The sequence below is a fragment of the Pongo abelii genome, chromosome 12 (assembly GCF_028885655.2).
Source record: "Pongo abelii isolate AG06213 chromosome 12, NHGRI_mPonAbe1-v2.0_pri, whole genome shotgun sequence".
Lineage (NCBI taxonomy): Eukaryota > Metazoa > Chordata > Mammalia > Primates > Hominidae > Pongo > Pongo abelii.
The window spans coordinates 68,446,797-68,469,519 of record NC_071997.2 but is presented as its reverse complement, the minus strand read 5'-3'; the positions used below and the strand labels follow the sequence as shown (position 1 = coordinate 68,469,519).

At 36.4% G+C, this 22,723-nt stretch overlaps 1 protein-coding gene across 4 annotated transcripts in view; it reads right to left on the bottom strand.

The window, feature by feature from the left end:
- The window catches only part of VPS54 (VPS54 subunit of GARP complex), a 118,231-nt gene that overhangs the window by 36,089 nt on the left and 59,419 nt on the right, over nucleotides 1-22,723 (bottom strand). For 3 of the 4 annotated variants that reach the window (XM_024242742.2, XM_054547446.2, XM_054547448.2), the window contains 5 exons: nucleotides 21,989-22,115; nucleotides 20,347-20,454; nucleotides 17,525-17,580; nucleotides 15,393-15,489; nucleotides 6,610-6,950 (listed from right to left, as the gene is read on the bottom strand). In XM_024242742.2, coding sequence (XP_024098510.1) covers nucleotides 6,610-6,950; nucleotides 15,393-15,489; nucleotides 17,525-17,580; nucleotides 20,347-20,454; nucleotides 21,989-22,115 — 729 coding nt within the window. The remainder of the gene's footprint in view (nucleotides 1-6,609; nucleotides 6,951-15,392; nucleotides 15,490-17,524; nucleotides 17,581-20,346; nucleotides 20,455-21,988; nucleotides 22,116-22,723) is intronic. The other variant, XM_054547447.2, reaches the window with a different exon arrangement.

The window sequence follows — 22,723 nt, the reverse complement described above, 5'->3', positions numbered from 1 at the left end:
AGGGAGGGCATAGCTGAACAAAAGGCAGCAGACAGCTTCTCCAGACTTAAACGTCCCTGCCTGAGAGATCTGAAGAGAGCTGTGGTTCTCCCAGCACAGCGTTCGAGCTCTGATAACGGACAGACTGCCTCCTCAAGTGGATCCCTGACCCCCATGTAGCCAGACTGGGAGACACCTCCCAGTAGGGGCCGACAGACACCTCATACAGGCGGGTGCCCCTCTGTGATAAAGCTTGCAAAGGAAGGATCAGGCAGCAATATTTGCTGATCTGCAACCTCTGCTGGTGATACCCAGACAAACAGCGTCTGGAGTGGACCTCTAGCAAACTCCAACAGACCTGCAGTTGACGGATGTGACTGCTGGAAGGAAAATTAACAAACAAAGGAATAGCATCAACATCAACAAAAAGGACATCCACACCAAAATCCCATCGACAGGTCACCAACATCAAACACCAAAGGTAGGTAAAACCAAAAAGATGGGGAGAAACCAGAGTAGAAATGCTGAAGACTCCAAAAGCCAGAATACCTCTTCTCCTCCAAAGGAACACAAATCCTCGCCAGCAAGGGAACAAAACTGGACAGAGAATGAGTTTGATGAGCTGACAGAAGTAGGCTTCAGAAGGTTGGTAATAACAAACTTCTCTGAGCTAAAGGAGCATGTTCTAGCCCATTGCGAAGAAGCTAAAAACCTTGAAAAAAGATTAGATGAATGGCTAACTAGAATAACCAGTCTAGAAAAAGCTTAAATGACCTGATGGAGCTGAAAACCACAGTACAAGAACTTTGTGAAGCATATACAAAAGCTTCAATAGCCGATTCAATCAAGTGGAAGAAAGGGTATCAGTGACTGAAGACCAAATTAGTGAAATAAAGCAAGAAGACAAGATTAGAGAAAAAAGAGTGAAAAGAAATGAACAAAGCCTCCAAGAAATATGGGACTATGTGAAAAGACCAAATCTACGTTTGATTGGTGTACCTGAAAGTGATGGGAAGAGTGGAACCAAGTTAGAAAACACTCTTCAGGATATTATCCAGGAGAACATCCCCAACCTAGCAAGGCAGGCCAACATTCACATTCAGGAAATACAGAGAACACCACAAAGATACTTCTTGAGAAGAGCAACCCCAAGACACATAATTGTCGGATTCACCAAGGTTGAAATGAAGGAAAAAATGTTAAGGGCAGCCAGAGAGAAAGGTCAGGTTACCCACAAAGGGAAGCCCATCAGACTAACAGTGGATGTCACTGCAGACAGTGGATGTCTCTGCCAGAAGAGAGTGGGAGCCAAGATTCAACATTCTTAAAGAATCTTCAACCCAGAATTTCATATCCAGCCAAACTAAGCTTCATAAGTAAAGGAGAAATGAAAGCCTTTACAGACAAGCAAATGCTGAGAGATTTTGTCACCACTAGGCCTGCCTTACAAGAGCTCCTGAAGGAAGCACTAAACATGGAAAGGAACAACTGGTACCAGCCACTGCAAAAACATGCCAAATTGTAAAGACCATCGATGCTAGGAAGAAACTGCATCAATTAGCGGGTGAAATAATCAGCTAGCATCATAATGACAGGATCAAATTCACACATAACAATATTAACCTTAAATGTAAATGGGCTAAATGCACCAATTAAAAGACACAGACTGGCAAACTGGATAAAGAGTCAAGACCCATTGGTGTGCTACATTCAGGAGACCCATCTCACATGCAAAGACACACATAGGCTCAAAATAAACGGATGGAGGAAGATCTACTAAGCAAATGGAAAGCAAAAAAAAAAAAAAAAAAAAAAAAGGAGGGGTTGCAACCTTGGTCTCTGATAAAACAGACTTTAAACCAACAAAGATCAAAAGAGACAAAGAAGACCATTATATAATGGTAAAGGGATCAATTCAACAAGAAGAACTAACTATCCTAAATATATATACACCCAATATAGGAACACCCAGATTCATAAAGCAAGTCCTTAGAGACCTACAAAGAGACTTACACTCCCACACAATAATAATGGGAGACGTTAATACCCCACTGTCAATATTAGATCAACACGACAGAAAATTAACAAGGATATCCAGGACTTGAACTCAGCTCTGGACCAAACGGACCTAATAGACATCTGCAGAACTCTCCACCCCAAATCAACAGAATATACATTCTTCTCAGCACTACATCACACTTACTCTAAAATTGACCACATAACTGGAAGTAAAGCACTCCTCAGCAAATGTAAAAGAACAGAAATCACAACAAACTGTCTCTCAGACCACACTGCAATCAAATTAGAACTCAGGATTAAGAATCTCAATCAAAACCACTCAACTACATGGAAACGGAACAACCTGCTCCTGAATGACTACTGGGTAAATAACGAAATGGAGGCAGAAACAAAGATGTTCTTTGAAACCAATAAGAACAAAGACACAACGTACCAGAATCTCTGGGACACATTTAAAGCAGTGTGTAGAGGGAAATGTATAGCACTAAATGCCCGCAAGAGAAAGCAGGAAAGATCTAAAATCAACACCCTAACATCACCATTAAAAGAACTAGAGAAGCAAGAGCAAACATATTCAAAAGCTAGCAGAAGGCAAGAAATAACAAAGATCAGAGCAGAACTGAAGGAAATAGAGACATAAAAAAACCTTCAAAAAAAAAATCAATGAATACAGGAGCTGGTTTTTTAAAAAGATCAACAAAATTGATCTAGCAAGACTAATAAAGGAGAGAGAAGAATCAAATAGACACAATAAAAAATGATAAAGGGGATATCACCACCGATCCCACAGAAATACAAACTACCATCAGAGAATACTATAAACACCTCTATGTAAATAAACTAGAAAATCTAGAAGAAATGGATAAATTCCTCGACACATGCACCCTCCCAAGACTAAACCAGGAAGAAGTTGAATCTCTGAATACACCAGTAACAGGTTCTGAAATTGAGGCAATAATTAATAGCCTACCAACCAAAAAAAGTTCAGGACCAGACAGATTCACAGCTGAATTCTACCACAGGTATGAGGAAGAGCTAGTACCATTCCTTCTGAAACCATTCCAATCAATAGAAAAAGAGGGAATCCACCCTAACTCATTTTATAAGGCCACCATCATCCTGATACCAAAGCCTGGAAGAGACACAACAACAAAAAAAAGAATTTTTAGGCCAATATCCCTGATAAACATCGATGAGAAAATCCTCAATAAAATACCAGCAAACCAAATCCAGCAGCATATCAAAAAGCTTATCCACTACGATCAAGTCAGCTTCATCCCTGGGATGCAAGGCTGGTTCGACATTCATAAATCAATAAATGTAATCCATCACATAAGCAGAACCAATGACAAAAACCACATGATTATCTCAATAGATGCAGAAAAGGCCTTTGACAAAATTCAACAGACTTTCATGATAAAAACTCTCAATAAACTAGGTATTGATGGAACTTATCTCAAAATAATAAGAGCTATTTATGACAAACCCACAGCCAATATCATACTGAATGGGTAAAAACTGGAAGCATTCCCTTTGAAAACCGGCACAAGACAGGGATGCCCTTTCTCACCACTCCTATTCAATATAGCATTGGAAGTTCTGGCCAGGGCAATCAGGCAAGAGAAAAAAATAAAGGGTATTCAATTTGGAAAAGAGGAAGTCAAATTGTCTCTGTTTGTAGATGACATGATTGTATATTTAGAAAACCCCATCACCTCAGCCCAAAATCTCCTTAAGCTGATAAGCAACATCAGCAAAGTCTCAGGATACAAAATCAATGTGAGAAAATCACAAGCATTCCTATACACCAATAACAGACAAACAGCCAAATCATGAGCGAACTCCCATTCACAATTGCTACAAAGAGAATAAAATACCTAGGAATCAAACTTACAAGGGATGTGAAGGACCTCTTCAAGGAGAACTACAAACCACTGCTCAAGGAAATAAGAGAGGACACAAACAAATGGAAAAACATTCCATGCTCATGGATAAGAAGAATCAATATTGTGAAAAATGGCCTTACTGCCCAAAGTAATTTATAGATTCAATGCCATCCCCATCAAGCTACCACTGACTTTCTTCACAGAAATGAAAAAAACTACTAATGGAACCAAAAAAGAGCCCGCATAGCCAAGACAATCCTGGGCAAGAAGAACAAAGCTGGAAGCATCATGCTACCTGACTTCAAACTATACTACAAGGCTACAATAATCAAAACAACATGATACTGGTACCAAAACAGATATATAGACCAATGGAACAGAACAGAGGCCTCAGAAATAATACCACACTTCTACAACCATCTGATCTTTGACAAACCTGACACATACAAGCAATGGGGAAAAGATTCCCTATTTGATAAATGGTGTTGGGAAAACTGGCTAGCCATATGCAGAAAACTGAAACTGGACCCCTTCCTTACACCATACACAAAAATCAACTCAAGATGGATCAAAGACTTAAATGTAAGACCTAGGACCATAAAACTCCTAGATGAAAACCTGGGCAATACCATTCAGGACATAGGCATGGGCAAAGACTTCATGTCCAAAACACCAAAAGCAATGGCAACAAAAGCCAAAATTGACAAATGGGATCTAATTAAACTGAAGAGCTTCTGCACAGCAAAAGAAACTATCATCAGAGTGAACAGGCAACCTACAGAATGGGAGAAAATTTTTGCAATCTACCCATCTGACAAAGGGCTAATATCCAGAATCTACAAAGAACTTAAACAAATTTATAAGAAAAAAGCAAACAACCCCATCAAAAAGTGGGCAAAGGATATGAACAGACACTTCTCAAAAGAAGACATTTATGTGGCCAACAGACATATGAAAAAATGCTCATCATCACTGGTCATTAGAGAAATGCATATCAAAACCACAGTGAGATACCATCTCATCATACTATAATGAATGGTGATCATTACAAAATCAGGAAACAACAGATGCTGGAGAGGATACGGAGCAATAGGAATGCTTTTACACTGTTGGTGGTAGTGTTCAACCATTGTGGAAGACAGTGTGGCGATTCCTCAAGGATCTAGAACTAGAAATACCATTTGACCCAGCCATCCCATTACTGGGCATATACCCAAAGGATTATAAATGATTCTACGATGAAGACACATGCACACGTATGTTTATTGTGGCACTATTCACAATAGCAAAGACTTGGAACCAACCCAAAGGTCCATCGATGATAGACTGGATTAAGACAATGTGGCACATATGCACCATGGAATACTATGCAGCCATAAAAAAGGATGAGTTCATGTCCTTTGCAGGGACATGGATGAAGCTGGAAACCATCATTCTCAGCAAACTATCACAAGATCAGAAAACCAAACACTGCATGTTCTCACTCATAAGTGGGAGCTGAACAATGAGAACACATGGACACAGGGAGGGGAACATCACACGCCGGGGCCTGTGAGGGGTGGAGGGCTAGGGGAGGGATAACATTAGGAGAAATACCTAATGTAGGTGACGGGTTGATGGGTGCAGCAAACCACCATGGCACATGTATACCTATGTAACAAAACTGCACTTTCTGCACATGTAACCCAGAACTTAAAGCATAATAAAAAAAAAAACAGAAAAAGAATAATAAAGTACCGAGTTGATTTATATAAAGATAATAAAAATATTGTTATTCTTAACAATAACTAAATCCAAACTATATTCTTGGACCAGAAATATTTTATTGGTTCTATTTTTTTGATAACAGAGATTACTGGGTCAATTGGTAAACTTTGTTTAAATGGGATCTGTGGATCAGATGGTAATATTAATAATTTATTGTATCAATGTTTCCTTGTATTTAGTCAGTATACTAAGGTTATATAGGAGTGTTCTTGTGTTTAGGAAATACACAGCAGGTATCCAGGGATAATAGTCATCATGTCTGTAACCTACTGTCAAAGGATTCAGAAAAAATATTAACATAAGAGATAAAGACAAAAGGAGACAGAAAGAGAAAGAGAAAAAGAGAGGGAGGGAGGCAGAGTGCAATGTGGTAAAGTATTAACACCTGGGGAATCTGGATGAAGGTTATATGAGAGTTTTTTATTCTATTCTGGTAACTTTTCTGTAAATTTGAAATTATTTCAAAATAAGAAGTTTTTAAAATAAGGTTTAAGAGAAGATGTGATCCATTTGGAAATTCATGTCTTTGAAAAACCAAAAGTTATAAATCAAACAGATCTTCACAACATATAAATCACAAAGGTGACAAAGAAGAAAGAAAAATGACCAAAGCAAAAACTGACCTGGGTTCCAGTATATGTTCTGCCACTAGTCACTGTAAGTAAGTCATCTAAGCTCTCTGGGCATCAATTACCTTATCACTGAAATGGGGGCATTTAATAAAATGGTCTTTAAAGTTCTTTTGCAATCTTAAAACTCTATAATTTTCAATTACTTCCAATGCTCACCTCCTTACTTCTCATACATTTTTATAGAGATACATTTCATAAAATTAATATATTTTTGTTAAATTCTAAAATTTACATGGTTTTTCAATAAACTGAATAATCAGTCTTACTGAATCCATTAATAAGATGACTCAAAATCTTGTCAATTTGGCAGTAGCCACTATACTCACATAATATCGACACCTCCTGGAATAGCAGATGATGATGTGTGCTCTTTGCTGGATGAAGAATCAGTAGTACATTCTGGCTCGGATACAGAATCACTGCTGCAGGGCTCACTATTTGGAGATGCATTTCTTTGAGAGGTAGTGTCAACTGCTATAGGTGTTAGCTCACCCTCACCGAATGCATCACTTATAAACATGCCTTCATGGATTAAATAAGCCACCTCTGTGTCCAGTGAATTATCTTTTGCAGCATTCTTCTGTTGTGAAATCTCTTCCAATTCTCTAGTCCTTTGGTTTTTGTCAAGAACTGAGAGAACAACACTGTGAATGATATTTAATGTTGCCTACAAGAAAATAGGACACACTTTTAAGGGACGTAAAATATCTCTTACCTGAAGTTCCCAAAAGAGAATTCTGTGCATCTAATTTTGGACATCTATAATCATAAATGAGTTAAAAGTCATGTATATCAGAATTTCTACCGATCTTTTATTACATAGGAAAAGTGACGTGAAAAAGAACTGGCCAGGAGAAATGGCTTCACTAAAGCTTAGAAATAAATTTCCTATATTTTAACTAATTTTTAAAATGGAAATCTCCCTAAAATATGTTGCATACTTCTCTGACCTCTTAAAAAGGTTACACTAAACATAACTTGCCCATCAGAGAATCATATACATTGATATGCCTGTCTAAAAGAAAAGGAATCTGTGTTACTTACCATGCCTAGCCCCTACCTCTCTTTCTCCTTTTCTCATATCTTCTCTCACTTATTCACTACTCTCCAGACATTCTAGTTCTCTTTCTACTCTTCCCTCATTCCAGGATTGTTCCCACCTCAGTGCCTCTGCTGTTTCCTCTATCCGGAATGCTTTCACCTTGATCTTTGCACATATTTCCTTCTCATCACTGAGGTTCTGGCACCAGTGGTCACTTCCTCAAAGAGGCCTTCCCTGACTCTCCACCCAGCAACTCTATCCCATTATCCAGTTTTTGTAAAAAAACAAAAACAAAAACCAAAAAAAAAACATTTATCATTTTGTACAATTATCTTTGTTTATTCTAGGTCTCCTTCTATTAGAATGTCAGCTCCATTCCATGACACTATAATCCTAATGCCTAGAATAGTGTCTGGCAAATAGGAGGTGCTCAATAAATACTGAAAGCTAGGCAAATGAAGAGTAAATTTATGTAAACTAATGTCTTTATGGACAATTAAGAAATAAAGGACTGCTTGCCTATTTTAACATTCACAGTTGCAGTCTTACAATTTGTTTCTCCCTTTCTCAAAATGCTTGGTTAGTTTTTTTTGGAATCTACATGGTTCTAGGGAAGCAGACTCTAACTTCGCGTCTCCAAAATCAACAAAAGAATCTAAGCTAGTCCAATTAGTACATGGAACCACCACAATCTGAACTTAATTATTAGTAAGGTACATAGAAGAGGGAATTGCAAAGAAATAAAGCCAAGGCTTGATGACATCAACAACCTCTTTATGAAGGACCTAAAGGCTGACCTACCTCTGTGTATTTTTTTAGTTATATGAGCTAATAAATCCTCTTAACTGTTTGAGACACTCTGAGTTGTGTTTCCTGTTATTTGGAACTGAAAGCATTTTAAATGAGTCAATAGCCCATACAGTATACCGAAGATAGAGCCTTCAAGAGCTTTAGGACCAAAGTGTCTACTATGGATACTGCATTTTTTTTTTCTTTCTTCATTGCTCACTAACTTCTTCTGTATTGTCACAAACTTGCTGCTCCACTACTGCTGCTTTAATCCTCACTGCTGTCCAATCTTTGATATACTTAGTTCCCTCATCTTGTTTTGCGTCTTTTTCCTTACCTCTTCTGTCTTGCTAATTCTTTCTTAACTTTTTAAAATAAAAAGACATGTTAGACCTATCCAACATCTATTCTACATCACTTTTCCCATGGTACAACAGCCATATAATTTGGGTAGAAATAAGCCCACTTTCCACCTTCAAGTATCAGTTCTAAATAGCCCACTCAGTGTACTCCCAACCTCCTTGCCTAATGTTTAGCTTAGAGATGAGAAGAAAATCCAGATTTAAACTAATAATCAGTGCACAGCATTTTCCTGATCACAGTGACTGGACATGTGACCTAAACTGGTTCAATCAATTAAAGCCAAGGACTTACTCCAGGTGAAAAATTCTAAATTTGGCTTAATCAATAAAGAAATTTCATTTGGTGACTGAAGAAGAAAAACTCTAAGTAAAAAATAGAAAACTTCTAGGTGGTATAGAATTGTGGCAAATGTGGCAGACCTAGAACTGATGAAGCCAAGAGGAAAGAGAAAGGCAAAGCTGAATTGGAAACAGAGAAACCAAGCTGGAGAACCAAGACAAAACCATGCATGAAGCCCTTCCTAGTCTTGGACTTTTTTTAATTCCCAGAGCCAATACATTCCTTGTATTGTTTAAACTAGTTTGATTTGAATACTTCATTCTTTTTAATAACATCTTCACTTATACAGTTATTAAAATTTTCCACATAAAGTATATCAGGTATTCTCCTAGGGATTCTTCTTTGCTGTTTTCACCATATCTACACTTTTAAAGATTTGCTGATTATTTTTTCCAAGTCCAAAGCCATTCTTAACAATGCCAGAAGACTGGTATCCAAAAAATAAGATTTTAAAATACATAATAGTTTCAACAGTAGATACATGGTTTACTTTCTGAACTATTACACAGTCTATAGACAAGTTCATGTTTCAAAAACACCAGGACAGCTAAGCCAAATATAATTTTCCAATCTTGAGAATGGAGTTAATGAAATATCTGGTAACCATATTGATAACCATAATGACAACTGATATTGTCATTCTGAACTGATAGACTAGGATTATTTATCTATACAACAAAATGAAATTTAAAAGCTAAGAATTCCTTGAAAAGAAGGTAAGCTGCATTTAAAGGCTGTTATCTTTCTTACCTATAAAAATTAGCCTAATCTATAGGGTGTAAACAATAAACAAGAATTTAATAAAAAGTCAAAATACAACAGTAAAGAATGAAGTATGGAAGTCTTATAATCCTGATTTCAAAACTTACAAGACTATGGTAATCATAACAGTGTGGTATTGGCATAAAGAGTGACATATAGAACACAGAGAGCCCACAAATGAACTCTCACATATATAGTAAAATGTTTTTTGACAAGGGTGGCAAGACCATTCAATGCAGAAAGGTCAGTCTTTTCAACAAATGATACTGGGAAAACTGAATATCCACATGCTAAAGAATGAAAGTAGACCTCTATCTTATACCACCTATAAAAACTAACTAAAATCAATTAAAGGCCTAAATATAAGCTCTAAAAATATAAAATTTTTAGAAGAAAATACAGGGAAAAAGCTTCATGACACTGGATTTGGCATTGATTTCTTGGATATGAAATGGAAAACACAGGCGACAACAAAAAGACAAATTGGACTACATCAAAATAGAAAAACTTCTATGCATCAAAAGACATCATTAACAGAGTAAAAAGGCAACCTACGGAATGGGAGAAAATATTTGCAAATCACGTATAAGATAAAAGGTTAATATCTAGAATATGTAAAGAACTTCTACAACTCAACAACAAAAAAACCAAACCACCCCATTAATTAATAGGCAAACAAAATATTTTTCCAAAAAAGATATAAAAATGCCCAATAAGCACATAAAAAAGATGCTCAACATCAGTCATCATTAGAAAAATGTAAATTAAACCTACAGGGAAATACCACCTCATACCCATTAGGATGGCTAGTCTCACAAAATCCAGAAAATAACAAGTTTTGGCAAGGATGCAGAAAAACTGAAACCCTGCACTATTGGTGGAAATGTAAAATGGTACAGCTGCTATGGAGAACAGTGTGAAGGTTCCTCAGAAAATTACAAATAGAAGACTGTATGATCCAGAAGTTCCAATTCTGGGGTTGACAAAAATAAGAACTAAAAGGGGGCCTCAGAGAGATATTTGCATATGCATGTTCATGGCAGTATTATTCTCAACAGCCAAAAGGTGAAGGCAACACAAATGTCCATTGACAAATGAATGGATAAGCAAAATGTAGTATATACACATATAATGGAATATTATTCATATTACTCAGCCTTAAAAAGGAAGGAAATTCTAACATGCTACAACACAGACGGCACCTTGAGGACATTAAGCTACGTTAAATAAGCCAGTCACAAAAGGTTAAATATTGTATGATTTCACTTATATGAAATACCTAATAATCGGTGCACAGCATGAGTGCTCTATGAGTCAAACTCATAGAGACAGAAAGTAGAATGGTGGCTGCCAGGGGATGGGGGAAAGTGGAAATATGTGTGTGTGTGTGTGTGTGTGTGTGTGTATGTGTGTGTCTAGACAGGATCTTGCTAGGTTTGCCCAGGACTTGTGTGTGTGTGTGCGTGGCTGTGTGTGTGTGCAGACAGGATCTTCCTAGGTTGCCCAGACTGGTCTCAAACTCTGGTCTCAAGTGATTCTCCTGCCTCAGTCTCTCAAGGTGTTGGGATTATAGGCATGAGCTACTATGTCAGGCCTATATTTGGTCTTTGTCCCTATTCCCTGGCATGAAGCTCCCTAAACCCTTGGAATCTCCAGAGTGGTAAAAATGTCTTCATATACTAAAGAGATGACAAATAGCCGAGGGCCCCTACATAGCCACAGGATGAAGGCTGGTCACCTGAAAGACTAAGGCAGGATTAGAGGGTTGGGACTTTCAGCCCCACCTTGGCCAGAGTTATTATTATTATTTTGAGACAAAGTTTCGCTCTTGTCGCCCAAGCTGGAGTGCAGTGGCACAATCTTGGGTCACTGCAACCTCCGCCTCCTGGGTTCAAGCGATTCTCCTGCCTCAGCCTCTGGAATAGCTGGGATTACAGGCATGAGACACCACGCCCAGCTGATTTTTGTATTATTAGTAGAGACGGGGTTTCACCATGTTGGTCCGGCTGGTCTCAAATTCCTGACCTCAGGTGATCCACCCACCTCAGCCTCCCAAAGTGCTGGGATTACAGGCGTGAGCCACCACGCCAGGCCCAGAGTTATTATGTAATAGGCACAGAGTTTCAGCTTTGCAAGATAAAAAGAGTTCTGTGGATGGATGTTTGTTAACGGTAGCACAATAGTGCAAATGAACTTAATGCCACTGAATTGTGCACTTAAAAACAGTTAAGATGATAAGTTTTATGTTTATTTTTACCATGATCAAAAAGAAAGAAAAAATACACACTAAAAAAATACAAATAACAGCAACAGATCCTCAAGTTGTTAACAATTACTCAAATATGAAATTTATAAATCCCAATAGTTTATTATTTATCCATTCAAAATAAAAATACTATTGAAATATGCTGGCTGAAAATGTACCCTTTAATTTCTTTTAAAAAGTATAATACTAAATCCCCGCACTTTTGGAGGCCAAGGTGGGTGGATCACAAGGTCAGGAGATTGAGATCATCCTGGCCAACATGGTGAAGCCCCATCTGTACTAAAAACACAAAAATTAGCTGGACATGGTGGCGTGTGCCTATAATCCCAGCTACTCAGGAGGCTGAGGCAAGATAATCACTTGATCCTGGGAGGCGGAGACTGAAGTGAGCTGAGACTGAGCCACTGCACTCCAGCCTGGCGACAGAGTGAAACTCTATCTCAAAAAAAAACAAAAAAAACAAAAAAAAGCGTAATACTAAAGTGACATATAGGATTGGATATCCTTTGTCTTTGAGAAATAAATGCAACAATGTAGGAAAGTAAATTATTAACCCTGGTAAATCAAACAAGAAATTCAAATAGTCTATTCCTGTAATGTGGTAAATTCTACTAAAAAACAAAACAACTTTTTCTGATTATAAAAGTAATACTTCTCTTTGTAGAAAATGCAGGGAGAATAGAAAAGAATAAAAAATTTAAATGACATCTAATCTGACCAGCTAAAGAAAACCACCAAAAAAACCCAAGGTTTCTCCTTGTTCTAGGAAGATAAAAAGGTTAAAAAAAATTTTTTTTGACATAGCTGAGATCACACTATATAAGTACATCTATATCTTGCCTTTTTTTTTTTTTTTTTTTTTTGAGACGGAGTCTTGCTCCGTCACCAGACTGGAGTATAGTGGCACTATCTTGGCTCACTGCAACCTCCACCTCCCGGGTTCAAGTGATTCTCCTGCCTCAGCCTCCCGAGTAGCTGGGACAAACATGCACCACCACGCCCAGCTAATTTTTGTATTTTTAGTAGAGACAGGGTTTCACCATATTGGCCAGGATGGTCTCGATCTCTTGACCTTGTGATCTGCCCGCCTCGGCCTCCCAAAGTGCTGGAATTACAGGTGTGAGCCATGGTGCCTGGCCCTGTATCTTGCATTTTTAACTGAATATCATAATGTATGTATTTTCTCCTGCCATTAAAAATCCTTGGCTGTATATAATATTCCATGGTAAAGAATGTGTCAAGCATAATTTATTTTACCATTTCTCTATTGTTAGACATCTAGGTTCTTTCCAATTTTTAGTTATTTTTAAATTCTTCAATAAAAATGAACAGCTTGTAATTAACATTATTTTTCAGTGAAGTAATACTTGACAGAATCACAAACTTTTTTCACAGTAAAAAGTACCATATTTCATGTTATCTGCAAAGATGTACGTAAGTACTAGTTTAAGTGGTCCAAATGTGAAAATGAGAAATTACAATAAATCAGTTTTCATATAGCACATACATAAAATAATAACTCTACTTAGTTTAACTGACATAGAGCCATTCCACATAGTGGAATAACTACAGTAAATCCTCACTTAATATGGATGATAGGTTCTGGGAGACTGTAACTTTAAGTGAAACCACGTACAGCAGGTTTTTGAATAACACTGTTTCCTTCAATGTTATTGAAAAAAAACATTGAAGGAAATGTTTCACTATAATGATGAATGAAAAAAATAGCTTTGGTATAAGTTGTTTCACTTAAAGTCACAGTTTCCAAGACCTATCCATAACATTGAAGACTTACTGTACTTTAAAAAATTACTGGCAAAAAGTTGGCCAGTTCTACACTATGCAATGTAAGAGTTCTATATATCTAGACATGCAATAATTGAGGTGTGTGATGATGAGGTCATGGTCAGAATATAACGAGTGAAAACATGGTTTAGTTATTGAACACCTATAGATACAAGTTTGTGTCTGTCACTATCAATAGGTAGGATCAATATTTTAGAAGCAGTCTAAATTAAGCACAGTGAATCCCACTGTATAAAACTTTTGTGAACCTGATTGGAGAGCTTACACATGTGACTTAGCATTGCTCCAATGTGAATAAAGGAAAATTCATGTCATACACAGGTACCAAAGTCCCCTGCACTATTTAACATGGTACTCAGGAGATTCTGGGGATGTTAACTAGTACATAAAACACAATGCTAACAGTTGATAACTCAAAGAATATCTAATTTCACAAATGGTCCCTTTTAACTGTTACACATAGTAATTCCTAATGACTGTATTCTGTTTTTATTTTTTTTCATTTTTTGAGATGGAGTCTTGCTCTGTTGGCCAAGCTGGAGTACAGTGGCACAATCATGCCTCACTGCAGCCTTGACCCGCTGGGGTTAGGTGATCATCCCACCTCGGCCACCCAAGTAGCTGGGACTACAGGTGTGCATCACTATGCTTGGCTAATTTAAGAAATTTTTTTGTAGACATGAGGTCTCATTATGTTGCCCAAGCTGGTCTCAAACTCCTGAGCTCAAGTGATCCTCTTGCCTTGGCCTCCCAAAGTGATAGGATTACAGGTGTAATCCACCGTGCCCAGCCTGTATTCTTCTTAAACCAAAGCTATGACATGTTGGTGATTCAAACCAATATGTATTAGAGTCTGACATCTTCTGTAAAATGATACGTGACCTGTTCTTTTTGTTATACTAAGTGGTTTAAAATTAAGTGGCTTGACTAAAGAGACAAAATAATTAAATGTAACACATGATGCTTGATTGGATTCGTGCCCAAAAAGTGAAATAAAAATGTAAAGAAAGAATATTAGCAGCCAGGCACAGTGGCTCACACCTATAATCTCAGCACTTTGGGAGGCAGAGGTGGGCAGATCACTTAGGTCAGGAGTTCGAGACCAGCCTGGCCAACCAACATGGTGAAACCCCATCTCTACTAAAAATACAAAAACTAGCCAGGCGTGGTGCCACACGCCTATACTCCTAGCTACTCGGGAGGCTGAGGTAGAAGAATCACTTGAACCCGGGAGGCAGAAGTTGCGGTAAGCCAAGATTGCGCCACTGCACTCCAGCCTGGGTAACAGCAAGACTCCACCTCAAAAAAAAAAAAAAAAAAAAAAAAAAGTAAATTAGCAAGGTAATTTGAATATAAACAATGTATTTTAAAACACCATTATATCAACATTGACTTTATAGAAAAATGGATAGTTTGGGGTGATTTTGGGGTGTTTAACAATATTGTACCTCTAGATAACCTAGGAGAACAAAAGTCACCAGAGGAAATATTACTATATAATATTTAATGTCACGTAAGCATAATATTTCTTTTTAAGTTATAAAATTATAACTTATTAAATTCTTAAAATTGTCAAACTCTGAGGTACCTAAATTTTTATTTAAAAACAAGCCTCTTTAGAAAAATTACAAAAACAAAGAAACTGTGTTTTATTCTAGTTTGAGTCTTTATTTACATATTATGTATCTAGAAAGCTGACTTAATTTTAGGGATATTCTGGACAAACTAATTTATAAGCTTACCTTCACTCTCTGTAGGAAAATTGTAAACTTAGAGAAAATATCCTTGAGCAGATCAAACCACTGGGGAAAATTCAACATTCTCATCTGATCTGCAAGCCTAGAAAAAAATAATTCAAACAAAAATAATGATTGTCTCTAGGCCAATATAACATCTACAAACTGGAAGAAATGAGACTAAATACTATCTAGTGATAAAATGCAATTTTATCTAGATACCTAACTAAAATGTTGAAGAGGTAAATTACCAAAGAGTTATGGCTTATTTAAATATTTTTAAGACTGGTAAGTTAATTATATCATATATCAATTTCATATGAACAAGCTTTATGATCACTGAATGAATAAATCATAGAGAAGTAAGTGTGAAGATATACTCTGGAATAAAAATGGAAACATACATCTCTCCCCAAAATTTAATAATCTGCTTTTCTAACTACAACTTTAAAAATACCATATGAGAAGTAATATGGCATGGTAGTTAAGAGCACTGGAACCACAACACAATGCCTTGGTTTAAAATAGCAGCAGCTTATTGGAATTGCTAGCTATGTGGCTCTGGCAAGTGACTTAACCCCTCCACGCTCCAATTTTCTCATCTAACATGAGGAAACTGACAGAACCTACCTTATATGGTTGTTGTAAATATTATATGAGTTAATAAAAAATACTTAGAACAATGCATGACACATTTTTAAAAGTACCATGTAAGCAGCAGCCAATATTATTTTGATAGTCGACACAAATCATTAACTTCAAGGTGAAAAAAAGTAATACAAAATATAATTCATTCCCTAAAGATATTTTATAGTACCAAAATGACTTATTACTCTAAATTTTTAATGAACACAGCTTCAGTTAAGAGTTTATTCTAAAAAGATACTACAACACTTGATATACAGGAAGTTCTCTACTTAGATGGAGAAAATTCCCTAGGGAAGAAGAAAAACTGACTCTCCATGTCCATGGAGCTTCTAATAGTGTCCCAATGACTTATGTTTTCCAACCACTAACAATTCTCTGATTATTATAGTTTGCTTCAACTAATTCTGAAATTGAGTTTTCCCTAGGTAATAGTGTGGAAATTAATACTCCATTCTGTGAGTTTGGCCCAAGAAAGTTTCACAGTTGTACATATTGCTATTCATATCTAAGCCAGCTAAAAACATTTAAATATCCATATGAACAAGAAATTCAGTCATAAAATATTATCACTATTCTTCTTAAAATAATAGAATAGGAATTTTTCTTTTCTTTCTTTCTTTTTTTTTTTTTTGAGACAGGCTCTTACTTCATTGCGCAGGCTGGAATGCAGTGGCACAATCACAGCTCACTGAAGCCTGGACCTCCCAGGCTCAAACCATCCTCCTACCTTAGCCTCCTGAGTAGCTAGGACTATAGGCATGTGCCACCATGCCCAACTTATTTTTTTAATGTTTATTTTTGGTAGAGATAGGGTCTCACTTTATTGCCCAGGGTGGTCTCGAACTCTTGGGCTCAAGCGATTCTCCCACCTCGGCCTCCCAAAGTGCTGGGATTACAGGTGTGAGTCAATGCGCCTGGCAAAGAATAGGAATTTCTAGAGTGAAAACAAAAAAAAAAAATACAAACATGGGCAATTCAAAATCACAAACTCAAACTTCTCAAAGCCAATTAAAAGTTGAATTTTAATTATATAGCTCAAAATTTAAACATAATGCTTGCTATGCCCCTGTAACGAATTATCTTCAATTTCACCTCTCCATATCTATGTTCTGACCCTGTCCATCCTGCTCTCTGCTCTGGGAAGCTAACATGTGGGCCTGGCCAATGAGGAGCCCTTACAAAGACTGGAAGGAGTAAAGGTACCTACTCCTCTAGCTCTCTAGTAAAGGTACCTACTTCTCCTGTCTCTCTCAAGGGTTGCCTCAGGGTGACTGCTTCCCTCTACTCAAGGTCACAGCTTTTTTTCAACTACCTTTCTCCTCAATTCTGTTAAGCACTGTCTTTGTTCCGCACTGTCACTTGTGATTTTCCTACACCCTGCTCACACCTTAGTAAATAATTCCTTAACGAAATCTACTTCAAATTATTCTAATTTACATCTATCATCTTTTCTCTGACTGATAACCACCAACCTATATATTTATACTTACTTCACAACAACATCTGTGTCTATTTCTTCTGTTTGTGAAACTTTATTAATTACACACTGCAAAATTTAAGAAAAAACAATTTGATTAATTGTCTTTCAAATCCTAAGTATTCCACGTTCCATTTGTACATTAAAAAGGCCCTTACTATATGAACAGACACTTTTTAAAAGAGGACATACATGTGGCCAACATAACTGATCATTAGAGAAATGCAAATCAAAACCACAATGAGATACCATCTCACACAAGTAAGAATGGCTATTACTAAAAAGTCAAAAATAACAGGTGCTGGCAAGGTTGTAGAGAAAAGGGAACACTTATACACTGCTGATGGGAGTGTAAATTAGTTCAACCATTGTGGAAGACAGTGTAGCCATTCCTCAAAGACCTAAAGAGAGAAATACCATTCAATCCAGCAATCCCATTACTTGGTTACATACCCAGAGGAATAAAAATTGTTCTGTTATTAAAGACACATGCACACGTATGTTCACTGTAGCACTATTCACAATAGCAAATACATGGAATCAACCTAAATGCCCATCAATGATAGACTGGATAAAGAAAATGTGGTACATGTACACCATGGAATACTATGCAGCCATAAAAAAACAATGAGGTCATGTCCTTTGCAGGAACATGGATGGAGCTGGAGCTCATTATCCATAGCAAACTAACACAGAAACTGAAAACCAAATACTGCATGTTCTCACTTGTAAGGGGGAGCTAAATGATGAGAACACACAGACACATAGAGGGGAACAACACACAGTGGAGACTATTGGAGAGTGGAGGGTGGAGGGTGGAGGGTGGGAGGAGAGAAAGGACCAGAAAAATAACTAATGGGTACTAGGCTTAATACCTGGGTGATGATATAATCTATACCAAAAAAAACCCATGTCACATGTTTACTTACGTAATAAACCTGCACATGAACCCCTGAACTTCAGATAAAAAAAAATTTTAAAGGCTCTTACTGACTACAATAATTATTTTACCAGATTTTTATCTCTTATGTATCTCTCACAGTGTTTGAAAAGCTGATTACAATTAGCCAATTAAATAATTATTTCAGAGTATGTTTGAACTGTAATAATTAAAATCATCTAATATTCAAAGCTGTTCAAAATCCTACACCAGAAAAGCAGAACTATAATACTTAGGAACAAGGTGTAAGCCCCATATTAAAATCCCAAAAGAAATTAGTATTAGAAGTTACATTTCCTTGTGATACATGAAACAGTTTAAAATTAAAAAATAAATAGTTAGATTTGAAGTCTGGGAATTGAAACATATCAGTTTTTAGAAATTGCTCAAAATATATATACAGAAAATTGTACAAATTATGTTTACAGCTCAATATTTTTGTACAAATGGAGTACATCTGTGTAATCAGAACTCAGCTCATGAAACAACCTTGCTAATACCCAGAGCTCCTCCCCTATTCCCTCACCAGTTACTACTTCCTCCCAAAATATACTATTGTCTTGATTTTTAAACCATAGAATAATTTTGCCTGCATTTGAGTTTTGCGTAAGTGGAATCATACAATGTATACTTTTCTGTGTCTGGTTTCTTTGACTCCACATTATGTCTATAATATTCATTTGTTATTCTGTGTAATCTACTCATTCTCATTAATGTATAGTATTCCACTGTACAAATACATCAAAATTCTATTTATCCTTTCTACTGGTGATGGAATTTGGGCTGTTTCCAATTTTTTAAATTACAAATAGTACTGCCAGGAACATTCTCCTGCTGTGTTTTGGTGAACTTATATACATATTTCTGTTGGGTGCATACCTAGGAATAGAAATGCTGGGTCACAACATGTATGCAAATTTGGCATTACTATATATTGCCAACAATTTTTCAAAGTGGTTGTACCAATTTAAAAATACAGTGTTTTAATCAGTGCTTGAAAGAGGGGATGATTATAATTTTTTTGCTTATTTAACTTTTAAACTTACTTAAACTTTAAAAACTGATATATGTACATTCAACCTAATGATAATAATCAATTAAGCCTAATAAATACCTTTAAAATTATATTATCTTTTTCATATATTAAGAAACTGAAGTTCATTGGATAAGATTTATCTGACTAAAAAAAGTCAAAACAAAGATCAGGGAATACTGAAAAACACATGGATTCTAGTTTATAATTCCTTAGAGATTAGGATAAAAAGGAAATGAACATTTGTCTACTGCTGGTGGGAGTATAAATTGGCAAATCTTTTTAAATAGGAATTAAATTCTATACATCAAATAACTTAAAAATACTTTTCACTCTCTAACCAATACTTCTACTTCCAGGAATCAGTCTAAGAACAAACATTCTTAAGTACGAAAAACAAACAAAATAACTTTATACCACAGATGTCTGTCACAGTGCTATTTATTGTATTAAATTAAAAACAACCTAAATGTTCAACACAGAGGAAAAGTTAAGTAGATTTAACATAATGTTAATGGGACTTTACACAATCATAAAAAATGAGGTTTCTGAAAGCTTTTATAATAATATGAGAAACTGCTTATGATTGTAACTGAAATATACGTATAAAATCATATACACATAATGACAACATAAGAAAATCAGTCTACATAAGAAAAAAAGTCTACACATGGAAATATTCCTATAGCAATAATCTTTTGGTTGGTAGGGCTATGTTTTACTTTCATTTTTCTAAATTTTCAGTTTTTAGATAAATGAGCTATATTACTATTATACTATATATATTATTACTAGGATAACATAAAAATAAACTTCACAAAGGCTCCAGACCAAAATATATCAAATAAAAATGCATAATTACCTGTTTAATGATATTCTTTGCTGTAATAATCATTTTTTCACCATAGATTTCTAAAAAATTAAGCTTTCTTTGTTTTAAAAGTCCAAATACAAGAGATACTAGTCTTTCCTGTTAAAATAAAATAAAAGTATGTAACTTGACATTTTAAATATGAAGTAATTTTACTTAGAGGTAGAAATATTCAGCATCAAGAGTTCTGTTTGATCCTCAGATCTCTATCCCGCACAAAGTATTTTCTAGCAGCCTGAAAAACCCCTCCCACAGCAATCTTATCATGAGATTTTTGGAGTCAGTTTTCTAAAACAGATAAACCCTACCCCACCACAGTGAACCAATGAAGCTGGTTTTCGGGCAAAACAATACAAGGGTATTTTTTGTTCTAGTTTCAACAAGTAAAAAATATCCTTCTCACACCCTGATGACCAATAAATACTCCATGGGCCCTGTGGGGTTTTTTTGGTTTTTGCTTGTTTGTTTTGAGACAGGGTTCCACTCTGTTGCCAAGGCTGGAGTGTAGTGAGGTGATTACAGCTCACTGCAGACTTGATCTCCCAGGCTCAAGTGATCCTCCCACCTCAGCCTCCCGAGTAGCTGGGACTAGAGGCATGCACCACCACACCTGGCTAATTTTCAAATTTGTTTTGTAGACTCACTGTGTTGCCCAGGCTGGTCTCAAATTCCTGGGCTCAAACGATCCTCTAGCTTCAGCCTCCTAAAGTGCTTGGATTATAGGCCTGACCCACTGCGCCTCACCCCTGTGCTTTATAATGCATAGTCTGGAAGACTGAAATAATGACCTAGACTCTCACAGTGGGAAGTCAGCCGCTAACATCTACAAAAGTTTCTTTACTTAGGCGGTTATCGGGGTTTCTGGGATTTTTTACTAGTTGTTGTCAGTGATTAACAGAGAAGTTACCAGCTAAGTGAAGCTTGGATATTATGTATTTGTAAAACATGTTCATAATAGGTACTCAGTAAATTTGAATGACGGGTAATTACCATATGATAATGATCACTTTTTCGGGTTTTTTTTTTTTTTTTTGAGACAGGGTCTTGCTATGTCATGATCATGGCTCACTACAGCCTCAAACTCCTGGACTCAAGTGATCCTCTTGCCTTAGCCACCCAAGTAGCTGGGACTACAGGTGTGCATGCACCACTACACCCAGCTAATTTTTTTATTTTTTGTAGAAATGGAGTCTCCCTATGTTGCCAAGGCTGGTCTCAAATTCCTGGGCTCAAGCAATCTTCCCAACTCAGCCTCTCAAACTGCTGGGATTACAGGCATGGAGCCAACGAGCCCAAATGTGATCACTTTTTATAAAACACAAGCTCCAGCACTCGCACACATAAACACAGAATATAAATTAATTCATCCTATATCTGTATTTTTAACTTGGTCTGTAAGCTCATTTTAACTCTAATTTCTAATTAAGCTATACAATTATTTTATTCTCTAATTCCACAGGATAGTGAACAATTATGGTGCTTGCTAAAGTCACATAGGTAGTGAAGGACTTCATAGGTTTGATAGCCCTTGAAATTTAAGATAATTTTGCTTCCTATAATCTGAGAAAAATGTGTTCTAAGCCAAGACTGTTAAGCAATGGCATCATCTTCATTCCACAGTTAAAACACATACCTCTTCTAAAACTTGACAGTCATCTTCCAGGGGTCTATTTAAGTCACTGTGAGAGTAAGTAGAAAATTCTGCAATCATCATTTTATCTATCAGTTTTTCTAATTCACAAAGCTGTGATCCCAAATGCCTAAAAAGAGAAAAATGTTATATTTATATTCACTAAAAACTACAAATTCGCTCCACAATCAAGGGAACTAGTAGGTAAAACTTTTCCAGTTGACAGTACCTGTGCAAAAACGCAATGTTTTCAAAAAACGAAGTCCTTTAACTTACCAAAATAACTGCAAACATTTCATCTTCTAATTCCATTTTTCTCTTTACAGTTGACCCTTGAACAACATGGGGGTTAGAGGCACCAAACACCAGTGCAATCAAAAATCTGTGTATAACTTTTGACTCCCCAAAAATTTAACTAATAGCTTATGTTGACCAGAAGCCTTACCAATAACATAAAGTCAACGAACACATTCTTTTCTATATTATGTGTACCATATACTATATTCTTACAATAAAGCTAGAGAAAATATGGTACTAAGAAAATCCTAAGGAAAAGAAAATACATTTACTATTGATTAACTGGAATCAGATCATCATAAAGGTCATCTTCACATTGAGTAGGCTGAGGAGGAGGAGGGAGAGGAGGGGTTGGTCTTACTATCTTAAGGGTGGCAGAGGAGGTGGAAGTGGAGGCAGAAGAGGCAGGCACACTCAGTATAACTTTACCGAAATGCATTG